The following is a 14,127-nucleotide window of genomic DNA, read 5'->3' on the forward strand; positions in this document are numbered from 1 at the left end:
TTTAAAGGTATACATAGCCTTTAAGAATAGGATTAATCCATTTCATCATAAAAACTTCTTAGACCCTGTAAACGGCTGTTTATACCATATGAATAACTTTTCTAATCATTTTCATAACGGTCACACCTAATAATTACTTTCTGTAAATAATTCAGCAAGGAACATGCTTTATTTATTATGCATTAGAAGAGGTCTTCCTATCCTGATGGAGGCCTTCGCTTCACTATATCTACAGCAGGATTTGCATGCAGCATTTATCTTAATGGTAACAGTTGTCCGACATTCAGGTTAACACTGCCCCTATAAAACCATTATTCTACACGCTTCAAATGACGGCACATCTAGTAATATCGCTATTGTACATGCGGCTAAATACTATTATAATATCAGAGGGTCCTGTTTCTAATAAAAAGGAAGTCGGATAATAAAACACGGATGGAAATTCATATCCACATGATCTGGAATTCAATTAAAAATCACCATTATATTGTGTGAAATGACTAAATCAGATTGTGCTCTTTTTTTTACCAGCATTGAACTCCATGGTTGTCCAATATCTAAAATCTTTTCCTTACACAATGTTATTTCATCGCAGCAATAAAAGTTTAACCAACACGGCACATTTCTTCGTGTTTGTGTACAATGAACATTTTTTTTGTCATCTCATCTTGGCAAAACAAAGACCACACTGAGAGGGCCGTTGCATCAACTTAAAACAATAAAGTAGTAGAAATAAGTTCAATATTTGGTCATTGGGTGTTCGGCAAACCGGACCCCGCCCGCCAAGTAGCTAAATTAAGTTCTCAATGTTTACCCAGGCACAGCACTATACATACAGTTGTGGCTGTGCCTGGTACTGCAGCTCAGTCCTATTCTATAAAGTGTCCCTTTGCCGCCTGATCTGACACCGGGCACGGAAAGCAGCAACTAAGCTGGGTGTTACAGTTGCCGTTAGGTTCACTATAGGATATGTTGGTTGTATAAGCCAGGAGCATTCACTGTGTATATGGTGAACATACCCCACAAACTCGGTGATAACACAAACTTACAAGACCTGTCTGGAACACGCACGCACGTACGTACGTACGTACGTACGTACGTACGTACGTACGTACGCACAAAAATCAAAATGGTCATATAAAAATAAGAACAGGGTCACTTCTCTTCTGTGTCAAAATACTTTTTTATCGTGGTGGATCTTAAGAACATAGATTTCTGCCTCACCAGGGTGGCCTTACCCTGCTGTACAGGAATAAGGTTTCCAAATATTTTTTAACATTTTTAAGTACAATGAACAAGTCATTATATAACATACAGAAAAATAATTTGATAAACTGTATCATATCATAATATACCTACATCTTGAGTTACTGCATGCAGAACTCCACTGTAAGAGATGTTAGAATTGAACCTAAACACTGCATCTGCAAATACTCCATCTGTAAGAGATTAAAAATGAAAGTTTTTTTTCCTATTGTCTATCATTTGTGACATACCAGAGAACACACTGGTAAACCATTTGTTAAGAGAATAAAGAGAGGCACTCTATGATGATCACCTCACACTTGACAATTAGTTGCTAGACTTAAAGGCGCCCGCATACTGTTCCTGAACATGTGCCATTTTCTGCATATGTTTCCCACTGATACCAACATATAAACTGTTAAAACTAGAATTCCGGGTTATCAACTGCACTTTAAAACATGTTTATTATTAAGGCCCTAATAAACCGGCAGATTTTGGCCGATGCAGCGAGCGCCGATCAACGAGACAGCTCGTTGATTGGCACTAGTTTGCTCCGGTCACAAGGAGCTATGTATGGGGACGAGCGGTCGTTACTCCGATCGCTCGTCCCCATACATTATTATGATCATCACCACGCCGGCAGATTGTCTCACGATTTACACAGGGAGATGTGCTGCGGACACCATAATATTTAACTTTAAAACGATAGTATCAGCAGATGATTGAGCGTTTGCTAGTTCATCTGCTGGTCGCTGCCCTGTTTACAGAGGGCAATTATCAACAACGAGCGTTCCATAAACTAAAGTTTGCTCGATAATTTCCCAGTGTAAAACCCCCTTTACAAAAAATAACCCCAAGACCTTCTTAGGCATCTATAGGTGTATTACATGTAGTGCTGCCAAAAATTCCCATCCCTTTGAACACCTTTTGAAAAAATTGTAACTTTTTTATTTCCCTCTAGAGTGGGAAAGCTCTTCCTGGTGTGATGCAAGACCTGTGTTTAGTACTGTGAGCCAATCTGACAGATCCCTACTACTGCCGCTCCGCAGATATATAGAGAAGGTGCATCCCCCTCATCCCCTTCTCTCCGATTTCTAATTACTACATTACACGAGAGATTTTATTGGTAGACTAAGGAGGTTTCTTCTGAGGGCAAAAAAACCTAAAACTCTTTTATAATGAATATGTTAATTATGTCTACTTACTTGGCGGAGTAGTAAGAAATCTCATGTGAAGACTTTCCACTTCTTCATCCACAGGCACACTCATGAGACCCCACCGTTGGCCTCTCTGTGTTGGAGTCATTTTGACACAGATATCCCTATTACCAGAAGCTCGGACTCCATCTAAAAGGCTCGCCAACAAGGAATCTCTGAGAATAAACATCTTCACAATGAAATTCAAACCTTTCAATTCAAAGTTCTTTCGTTTACTTTATTTTGTATCTATTACTAAGCCAAATAACACTTGTGAACTAATAAAATAGTATATACGTTTTTGATTAGAAAAAAAAACAAACAAGAAAAATAACCTTTTTAGAAAGTCATTCATATACTGAAGTCCTATTTCTAGATAACATCACAAAGGATGACTACAATGTGAACCAATAGATATTTCTGTTACAGTCAATTCTATATTGTAGAAAAGATCAACGTGGGATTTTCAGCAAAAAATTAATTTTATATATATATATATATATATATAAAAAAATTCCAATGCTGGCTACTGAATGTTAGAAATTCTTATGATTTAGTCTAGAGGTATGTATACATAGATGGATACATGATTAAACAGAAGATCAACCGTGATTAACTGCAAATAAACAGAATTGGTTGGACAAAGTGTGTTAGGCCCTGTTCACAGGGCAGAATTTTTGCAGCGGACGCTTCTTTTTCACGCTAGCGGATATTCAGCTAGCGGACAAAAGAAGCAGCATGCCCGTTCTTCTGGCGGATTCCGCCCAGACTTATTGAAGCGAATGGGAGTACGAAGTTTCCAGCTGATGGCAGGAATAATTCTGCAGCGGATTTTGCGAGTGAACCCGCCAAGCAAAATCCACTGTGTGAACATAGCCTATAACTGTAAACACAACCCGTGACCCAAAAATCAACATTTTTATAACTGAAAATATGTTCACAACTTAAAAGTAAAGGGATGATACCTTTCCGTGGAAGAGTATTTCCGAATTTGACCTTTGATAAATTCAATGGTAAAGAGTTGAGGGTTTTCTGGGTCATACACTAGTGCAAAAATCTAGACAAGAAAACACAATTATGATTTGCGCCACTCCCAATTGCGCCATTTTATCGATTAAAGAACCACCTTCATTTTCTTTTTAACTTTTGCCTGTTCTGACTACTGGGACACCCACCCACTGATGCCAAGAACCTAAACTGATGTCTTCAAGTCTGGTGAAATGGCCACATTTGCGCAATCTCCCTAGAGATGAATAGGAGCAATGGAAATAGCCAAGTGACAGCGCTCCGCTCTTTCCATCACTCCCAACCAGCTCTATGGAGACGGTCTGTGCAAACACGGCCAGTTCTTTAGCCTTAGAGAGGATCTGCCACTAGTTTAGTAACGCCCAATCTCCTAATTAATCTAATAGGCGCAGTCACGCTGATCATGCTAGTGGAAACTGTCCCAAAAAGTTTATTATTTAAAAAGTTATGAGCTTTTTTCTAAGTATGCAAATGAGGCTATACTAGACAAGTGGGTGTCAACACCAGCGATTCTCCTGAGGTGGAGCTTCCTCACAGCCTCTGACGCTTTCCTATCAGCATGAAGCTGCTTCACACAGTGTGAGCGACTGAGGCTGGAGGGAAGGGGAGTCACTTCAAAACAGCCATATCTCCAGCTGTGAACTACCTAGAACAGCGGTTCTGGTGGCATATGAAAGATGAGATTCTAATCGTAGTTCTAGCTGTGAAACAACCAGAGGTATCACCAGTTGAAAACAGTCGGGAATGGAAGCTATATACTATATGATCAGGCTGTGTTGCTGGGCTGGGAAGAGGAGAACTGTATGACGCTTGGACAGCGTCAGAGAAAACATTACACCGCCCAGAGTAAAAAGAAAGAGTAACCTCCCATTTCGCAAGTATAGTCAAACTAGCATATTTAGAAAAATGCTCAGAACTTTGCACATAATAAACGTTTTTGGAAAAAAAAATATCATAAGTTATCAGGACAATAGCGCCTATTCGATTAGTTAGGAGATAGGGCATTAATAAACTACAGATGTCATGAACAAGGGGCTTTTAAAGAGCATCAGTTTGAGTTCCAGAGCACAGTTCCACTTGATCACACTTTTATGATCAAACTAATTGATAACCCATTTAAAATGTTAATGAGTCACTGAGACCTACAGCCCATTCATAGCTGGACACCATTATACACGCAAAGTACTAAAAAGACACACATAATAGCAAAAGCTTAAACATACATTTGTTTATTTGTCTTTTATACACCGAAGTAAAAAAAAATAATATAGAAAATAAGTGAAAATAGCAACAACGAAGAAATATTAGGCCATGTTCACACAGGTTTTTTTACAGGCTGAAATTCTGCCTCAAAATTCCATCCGGAATTTTGAGGCAGATTTTCATCTGCCTGCACGCCGTTTTTCACAGCGAAATATGCTTTCTCTGCCTCCCATTGATTTCAATGGGCAGTCAAAGACGTAAACGCCCGAAGATAGGGCATGCCGCTTCTTTTTCCGCTTGCGGGAAAAAACCGCCTCTGCCTCCCATTGAAATCAATGGGAGGCAAATTCGGACATTTTTTGGTGCGTTTTCCGAAGCAGTTTCTGCGTCAAAAAACTGTGTGAACTGGCCCTTAGAAAGACTATGTAAATCAAAGAGGGAGCTTCACCATAATAGAGGAATAGCTATAAGAAAAATGTTCTTGCATAAACATAGATAATATGTATGTAAAGTAATGCACTTTGAGATCCAATAGTCAAGGCGAAAACTAACAAAATATTTTCTATTTTTTAGGAAATGTACATGAAATGTACAGTACGTAATTTATCATCTAACTTTCTATGGGAAAGTACTGCAGTAAAACCCATGTAGCCAAGTTAAAAGTACAAACATTTGCTTCAGATGCAGCATGTGAAAGTAACTTTAGACAACGTGGGACGCCGTAGTTGTTTAACAGCGTTCCAGTCTGTGAAGAGCAAAATCTAGTTTTTGATGGGGACTCCCACCAGATTGTTCAGTTCCGCCCTACGCTTGTAGAAATGTAAGTTTTCTTTTGTGTCCATTTACACTTCCAAGCATTTCCCAGAGCTATGAGCGAAGGTTTATGGCAGATGACCAAGACTGCATCTTCTACTAGAAGAAACATAAGTTAGACTCATACAGGATCTTTCAAACCACTGGGACTCACCTCTCCGAGTGGTTTCAGTGTCACAATGTTGTAGGTTGCTGGGTCTCGTTCCACCAGACACGTTTCAGTAAGTGCTAATAACCTTTTCTCTGGCTCCTAAAACAGAACACACAATTAAATGATCGCATATCCACAACTTCCTCCTAATGAAATTCTAGAAGACCGGATATTTCTGGAATATTACAACTCAATTATTACCGACAATTCTGGTAAGTCTGCAACGTACATAGCAAAGTATAATTTAAAGTGCCACGGTCATGAGAGAGAGAGAATCCGCAAAAAAATAAAAAGTCTCCCAACCAGAGAGATTATTAATGAAGCAGATCTATTGATTCACCTTCATTGATTCCAATATCTACAGCATACATGCAGGACATACAAAGCTGTCTGCTCAGTACAAACCCTTTCCATGTCATACATGGACATCATGGTGGGGGATTCTCTGCTCATGGTAAACTCAGGTTGAAGAACCAATGTCAATAGCAGCCCTTGTTTTGAAGGGTCTCTGTGAGACTTTGCATTATATGGTCTTGTATACAATTGAATTGGTACAGTTTAATGTAACTTTTAGGTTTCAGTCCTCAGCTGATCACTGGAGGTTACAGTAGCCAGGCCTAAGAAAAAAAGTGTTGCCCTGATGGGATAACCCATTTAATGTTTGCTCTTGACGTTAAGATACCATAGGTGATTCATGCACGGCTACAGAGTCCCAGTGTGTGGCAGCCATATTGCCGACGTGTGAGAAACAAAGCATTCCATCCCAAGATTTAGCCTTTGTTTCTTCAGACCTCCAGACATGCGTTTTAATTTTTCATTATACATTATTTCGTTACAGATTACGTTAAAATTGTGTAAGGCCCTTGGATGAAAAAACTCCCACAAAAAAACAAACAAAAAACAAACACATCCCGCTTATCTGCACTGCAATCTGATTTCCAATTCTGAACCATTCAACACATTAGGTGGACATCCTGATAAGGAATAAAAAAAAGAAAATGGGTGCCATAAATATGTAAAAATAATATCTAGACAAAAGAGAATTTAAAAAAAAACATTCCAATTGAAAAATTGTTGCTTTGCTTGATCCAACAGAAAAATAGAATATTCAATCTTGTGACAATCCCTTTAAGGGGAGTAGTTTCACAAGGACAACCCGTGTCTATGTGCCCTATTAAGACATATGGACTTCATAGAGGAGGGTCCCCTGCTCAGTACCCTCTATTACCAAGAGAGGAGAGCCGCTAAACTTTGTTCTTATACCTTTAGTAATAAAAGGCATTGTTTAAAAAATGTAAAGTAAATGGAAGAATATGTTTAAATTCTACGAAAATAAAACTGCTGTATGAATTTAGAGAAAGTATGCTTAAAGAGGTTCTGTCACCACATTATAAGTGCCCTATCTCCTACATAACGATCCCTATGCGCTGACTAAATGAATGGAGAGGAGTGCATGATGCTGATTGGTCAGCGTCATACACTCCTCTGTACAACACCCACTTGGTCTAAAGTAAAAACACGCCCACTTGGGCATTATGCAACTCATTAGCATAAATCTAAAATCGCTAATAAAGTGGTGAAAACAGATCGTTTTTTTTTTATAAAAAGCACTACTGTCACCTACATTATAGCGCCAATCTCCTTATGTAGGAGATAGGGCACTTATAATGTGGTGACAGAGTCTCTTTAAGGGTGTCTATACACTCCTCAGAACAACCATCAAGCATTCAGAGTGGAGAGCCACTTCCACTCCCGAGGACACTTCATGCCCATGTACAACATGGCCACCAATTCATTTGCAGGGAATGCCGCTGCAATGTTTGACATTTTCCCCGATGATCTCAGCTGATCATGTAGATTAAACAGCCAAACCCGTGTCTCCCAGTAATGACGGAGGTGACTACATTGTAAAAGTGTGTTGACCACTTTAAATAAAGTCAGATAAGTGCATATAAACATAGAAAAACCTTACCGTGTGCCTTGGAGTTATCTTCTGAACAATGAATTCTGCTAAGGAGGTGATAGATTCATCATTGCTATATTTCCCCAAACGAAGGTTCACAAAGTGCTCAAATTCTATAGGATCTTTTCTTGTCCTCAGGGAAATTCCTATGTAGTTGCCAGCATGCTCTATGGCACTTTTAATTATTTCATCCCTTTGTTCTGTAGCAAATAAATGCTGAAAAGGAAACACATTAAATAGAAGGGAAAGCATTCGAATTCTGGCACCTAAACAGTGTATTTTTATTATTAACAATGAATTAGAGAACTGCTGGTTTAGCAATTTCTTACATACTCAACCAAAGTTTAGTAGTTTAAAAAGCAGTTCCACCCTTTAAGTCGTGGTATTGGGATGATTAAATAAAAACAATCTTCCCTACATGCCTTTTCAAGGTTCTGAAATTAAGGTCCATGATGCCATGTAGCACAGCACTGAATTCAATCAAACTCTCAGAAAAGTCAATTAGACAGTGCAGGGGATTACAGAAAACTTTCATACAAGTGGTGATGTCAGTCATAATGTGAGGGTGTAGTGGCAGATATTGGTTTTCAAGCACAGCAGAGGAGTATAATTCGTGTTATTTATGTCTTTCAGGCTAAAATATATTTTCTATTGTATTACAATTTTTACTAAACCAAGCAAAACAACAAAACACCAGCAGTCAGTCTACTTTTCACAAAAACCATAGCACCCAATATTTAATGGGGTAAAGAGGCACTGTCTCGCTGATCATGCTAGTGAAAATGGTGTCCCAAAAAGTTGGGTATTTTAAAAGTTCTGAGCTTTTTTTCTAAATCTGTAAATGAGCCTTTATTAGACAAGTGGGAGGTAACAGCAGTGATTCTCCTGAGGCGGAGCTTCCTCACAGCCTCTGACGCTGTCCAATCAGCATCAAGCTGCTTCACACACAGTATGAGAGACAGAGGGAAGGGGGATCACTTCAAAACAGCCATATCTCGGGCTGTGGGCCACCTAGAACAGTGGTTCTAGGTGGTGGCATATGAAAGAGGAGATTCTAATCTTTCATATGACACCAGGATCGGAGTTCTAGCTGTGACACAACCGGAGATATTGAAAACACAGTCGGGAATGGTAGTTGTATACTAGATGATGATCACACTGTGTTGCTGGGCAGGGAAGGGGGAGAAGCTGTATGCTGATTGGACAGCATCATACAGAAAACATTACACCGCCCAGAGTGAAAAGAAAGTGTCACCTCCTATTTGGCTATTAGCATATTTAGAAAAATGCTCATAACTCCGCAAATAAACGTGTTTTTAAAAAAAACACTAGTTAGCAGCAAAGCGCCTATTAGATTAGTCAGTAGATGGGGAATTAATAAACTGGTGACAGATCATCTTTAACTGAAATAGAGCTAAGCATCACCAGAGTCAGAAGGATCATCCCAAAAATCAGGGAGGATGGGAGACTAGCTAGAACTAGTAAGAAAACAAAATAGAGCTCGGGACTTAAAGGGAAGGTGTCATGACATTTTTTTTTCTTTTATCATATTGCTTTAAATATATTAACATAATTTTTATTTATTTGTGTTCCCGTGTTCCACTTTTTACTTTCTTTTATTTCTATATGGGGGCTGCCATCTTTTTTTCATCTCTGTATGTGTCGATTAACGACACATACAGAGATGGAACATGGCACATACAACCCCATAGAGAATGCGAACGGGAGCCGTTCCATTCTCTGCAGCGTACGCCGTCTGTGTGGGAACGACCAAAACGAAGCTCGTTCGCAGAGCGAAATCCGGCGCCATTTTCTTGTGGGCCGGAAGCCGCTGCCAGACAGTAAGATGACGACTTCCGGCCATATGTTCAAGGAAGTAAAGGCGCAAGGAATAGGAGTTGAGGCGGCGGCAGGAGGTCATTTATGTTCGTGTATGTGATGTGTGTATTATGTTCGTGTTATACTGTCGTCTGAGAACTGTATCTAATCCTCCTCCACTGTGCAGTCGCTCAGAAAATGGTGGCACACAGTGTAGGAGGTTTGAAGATTCAAACCCCTCCTTCTCCTGGGAGGGGGAATTGTGTGAGGACACTAGAGAGAGTGTGTCTACCCCAAATTTGCAGCATAAAGCAATAAGGTTGCTTTACCACATTGACCATGCTGCAATTTTGGGAACTGCTGTTATAAATTAGAATCTAATTTAGAATATTTCCTGACTAGTGAAAAAATGAAAACAACGTGTAATCACTTAAATAATAATTGTTTAACTAAAACAAATATGTTTTTCTAGCGACACATTCCCTTTAAAAATGAGACGTCAGCCACTAGGTTTCTGTGATGCTTACCTGCTATTTATTTCCCTCAGTGTTCGCTGCTTTTAGAAGAGATCTATTAGGACTTCATAACTGCAGTTTAGCTGAATTATCTACAAGGTGCCTGACATACTTTAAAATCCACTTCCTTTTTGTCTAATCATTTACACTGCAGATCTTTCTTTTCAGGTTGTCTGCTTTATATAAGCACAAGCCCGCCACAAGCTCACCAGGAAGTATGTGTATGATTTCCGTTACATCAGGGATAGAATTATTCTAATTCTACAAACAACTAAGTCACTGATAAAGGGAAAATGAACAGGCGATGACACACAAGAAAAATAAATAAAAAACTAATCACAATACACATAATACTGTACTCCTATTGATTTAATTGCAGAGGCTTCTGGATCTATTAAAACGTTATTCCCAACATATATTTTTATGTCCAAGTGTGAAGGAGTGAAAAACACTTAATATCTTTAAACACCTTTCTGTAGTGAAGTGTTTTGCAGCTACAGCCTTCTCTTCACCCCATTCCGCCATCTTTGTTGCGGTGGTCATTCCTATGGAAACGACCACTGCTGCTGTTTGCAATCTGCTGACGCGCTTGCGCAGTTCTCAGTCTCTGTTGGCTAGATTGCTGGGAGCACGCGGAGACTGCGATCTCCCAACCCTTCCTCCTCCCCAGCTGGTCATATTATTTGTGAGAAACTGCTCCAGGGCTTGGACAGCAACCCTCGAGCTATTCCCTTCGTTTGCGAGTCCAGTGCTGCTATCAGAAGTTTTTGAAAGCAGCATCAGGAGCGCGAATCAAGATAGTGGCGGAGAGAAATGCTTGAGCGACACGACCACACTTCAGGAAACGCCGGGGTAGGAGAAGGGGCGAAAATAGACGGAGCCATAAGAAGTATTAAGATGTGGATGACTGCAAGGGGTGCAAAATACTACATATATAAATGAATTACCTAAAAAAATAAAAATAAACAGGGAGCTGGGAATAACCCTTTAACATTGTTGCTGCACTGTCCACTGAAGTGAGTTTTTATATCTAATGGATATATACCAAAGACCATTAGGAGAAAACCCTTTCAAGTTCACAGCTTAATGCCATGTTCACACAATAAGGTTTCTGTCGTGGATACTGATGGAATCCCCTAACTCCTTACAAAGCATGTGAATAGAGTATGTTATACTGACTGCTGTTCCCTTTAAGCTGCACTGCAGAACTGCACAGAGGCTACCCCTGTACAGACTCCCTGAGCTTCCCCCGTAATGATCGGTAGAGCGCTACTGAATGGCTATGCCCAATCACGGAGAGAACCGAGCATTTGTACAGATACAGCTGCTCCATCCTCTCTACCCCCTCCCTACGCTCATCTCTATGATCAGTTCAGAGAGAGAACAAGAAACTGAACGATAAGTGGTCGTCTTTCCGTTACAGTAAGGACAATGCTGGATCCCGGAGAGGTGAGTAACCACTGGACTAGGTATGAAAGGTTAAACCCTACACTGTCCTCCACCAGGGATCCTAAAACTAACCCCATCACTGCCCAAGATAACAAGGGATCTTGACATTAACCACTTCACTACTCTAGACCATCAGGGATACTAACGATAACTCCTTTACTGCCCTAGATCATAAAGGAGCACTGTACAATAATATTTACTTGATGCTGTACTTGGCTTAGATAACACAGTGCCCATGACAGAGAGGCCTTGTTCACACGGCGCTCAAAAACAGACTACGTGTAGCGTTTTTGCCAAGTGCTTTTTAAAGTACAGGTGTTTGACGCGTTTTTTTGCCGCATTTGAGGCGCATTTTTCGGGTTGCGTAATTAGGACTCCCATTGACTATGGGAATTAAGCTTGTTCTACACACTAAGAATCGACCTGACACTTGTTTATTTACACAAAAAAAAACGTATCATATACACGTCAATGGGAAGCTCAGAGCATGCATTTTTTACACATTTTTCGGCACGTAAAACGCTGCAAAACTCATCGAATACACGCCGTGTGAACAAGGCCTAACTGTGCCGCTCACCAGCTACAAAGGCTTAGGGCATGTTTCCACACACAGGATACGCTGCAGATGTTCTGCAACAGAAAATCCACAACAGCATCTCTAGAAAAACGCTGGTAAATCTGTGACAGAAATCCACACGAAATAGTGAGCTTTTCAGCTCATATTGCGGCGGAAACTTTTTTTTCTGCAGCGGTTTTACCTGCGGATTTAGCATTGGTTACAGCAAATTATATGTGCACTTGCGAATTCCCAGCGCTTTTTAATGTGTTTCCGCTGCGTAAACGATGTAAAAACCGCAAAATAAATCTGTTGCAGAATTTCTGCTCCCCATTGAAGTCTATGAGCCAAACACGAAGCATCTCCGCACAGAACACGCAGCATAAATTGACATGCACACCGAAAAAGGCCATACTTACAAATGGACACAGCCAGGTCAGAAACGCTGATGAAGGAGTGAGCAGGTGCTTTAAATAATAATAGCCACTCCCACTAGTCTTGAGGGGAGTGGTGTGTGTGGTGCATGGGATGTGTAGTAAGAAATAATAATCATTTATTATTTCTTACTACACATCCCATGCACCACACACCACTCCCCTCAAGACTAGTGGGAGTGGCTATTATTATTTAAAGCACCTGCTCACTCTCCATCAGCGTTTCTGACCTGGCTGTGTCCATTTGTAAGTATGGCCTTTTTCGGTGTTTTTGTATATGTCCCCTTGTTTTTATCGGTTTTATAAATTGACATGCAACTCAGATCACTTTCCGCACGACTTTTGTGCGTTTTTTTTCCCACAGCGTGGGCAGGAGACTTTCTAAATCTCATTCACTTTGCTACTACTGTAAGTGCTGCGGAATTTCCGCACAGAATTCAGCTGATACGTGGGAACCCGGCCTTAGAGAGAACATTGTTGATACCCTATTCACATGCTCTAGAAAATATCTGCGCGGAATAAACACATTGCAGATTTTCAAAACCACAGCACGTTCATTATTGACACAGATTAGATACCCTGAATTACAATAGAGCTAATCCGCGTGCGGATACGCTGGCCAGTCTGCGTCAGAAATTATATTTTCAGTTGCGGATTTCTGTCGTGAATTTTCTATAAAAAAATTAAAATAAATTCATGGCGGATTTGTCTATGGAGAATCCACCGTGTAAACAGGGCCTTAACATTTTGATAAAAAAAAATTTAAGCCATAAAATGGCCAGAAACACTTACCAGTCGACTAAAACCTCCGTACAAAATGCAGAACCCTCCTTGGTAATCAGAAACTTCTGCAAAACCTTCAATATTCCGATAGTCATAAGAGCAGAGGACACGATTGTTCGTTGGATCAATTTGGTCTATTCCCCCCGGAGTCACTTCCAGAGTGACTAATTTTCTACTATCACTCCAGTGATGCTTGTAGCAGTTGTACCTCTAAAACAAAATAGGAAACTAATTAAACCAAGGCTATACACCAGGGGTCAGGAACCTTTTTGGCTAAGAGAGCCGTAAACGCCACATATTTTGAAATATAATTCCGCGAGAGCCGTACAATATGTTTAAAGGGCCATTGACAGATCAATCGCTCCAATGTTCACTTAGTACAGCAAGGAATGCTCCTCCCTGCTGTATAAAGCCACAACTGGACTGAAACAATGGTAATTAGCAGTAAAAAAATTAAATAAATAACTTACATTGTGAGCTTGCGATGCATGACATCAGTCCAGCAGTCTGGCTTCTTCTTTTTCCTGCGCATGACTGGAAGCTGGCATTCTTCCCACCTGATGTTGAGAGAATGCCAGCTTTGAGGCATTCGCAGAAGAAAGAAGCTGGAATGTTGGACATGTCACACAACGCATTGTCAGTTATGTCAATTATCTATTTTATTATTTTACAGCGAATTATTGTTTAGGTCCAGCGGTGGCTTAGTGCAGCAGAGAGGAACACTCCTTTGTGTACTAAGTGACCGCTGGAGCAATTGTATCTGTCAGTGGCCCTTTTAAAAGTGTTGGTCTTACAGAAAATGAACAAAAAAGAGAGGCTCAGACCCATAGGGAACTAAAGCATTTACTACTTAAAGTGGTACATACAAGCAGGCACACCCAGCGTAATAAATAATTGAACTTTATTAAATAGTCTCACTGTACATAAAGTGCACACATTGACTTGTATTTAATTTTAAAGAACAACAAATCTCCG

The 14,127-nt window shown here is 40.1% G+C and overlaps 1 protein-coding gene across 2 annotated transcripts in view; it reads right to left on the reverse strand.

Moving 5' to 3' along the window:
* The window catches only part of DNAJC13 (DnaJ heat shock protein family (Hsp40) member C13), a 165,031-nt gene that overhangs the window by 94,498 nt on the left and 56,406 nt on the right, over positions 1 to 14,127 (reverse strand). For both annotated transcript variants that reach the window (XR_012847729.1, XM_075827118.1), the window contains exons 6-11: positions 13,162 to 13,362; positions 7,607 to 7,813; positions 5,638 to 5,733; positions 3,407 to 3,498; positions 2,451 to 2,617; positions 1,360 to 1,439 (exon numbers count right to left, since the gene is read on the reverse strand). Coding sequence is in view for 1 of the 2 variants with exons in the window: in XM_075827118.1 (XP_075683233.1) it covers positions 1,360 to 1,439; positions 2,451 to 2,617; positions 3,407 to 3,498; positions 5,638 to 5,733; positions 7,607 to 7,813; positions 13,162 to 13,362 (843 nt within the window). In the remaining variant the exon portion in view is untranslated. The remainder of the gene's footprint in view (positions 1 to 1,359; positions 1,440 to 2,450; positions 2,618 to 3,406; positions 3,499 to 5,637; positions 5,734 to 7,606; positions 7,814 to 13,161; positions 13,363 to 14,127) is intronic.

Source organism: Rhinoderma darwinii, chromosome 5, assembly GCF_050947455.1.
Source record: "Rhinoderma darwinii isolate aRhiDar2 chromosome 5, aRhiDar2.hap1, whole genome shotgun sequence".
NCBI lineage: Eukaryota > Metazoa > Chordata > Amphibia > Anura > Rhinodermatidae > Rhinoderma > Rhinoderma darwinii.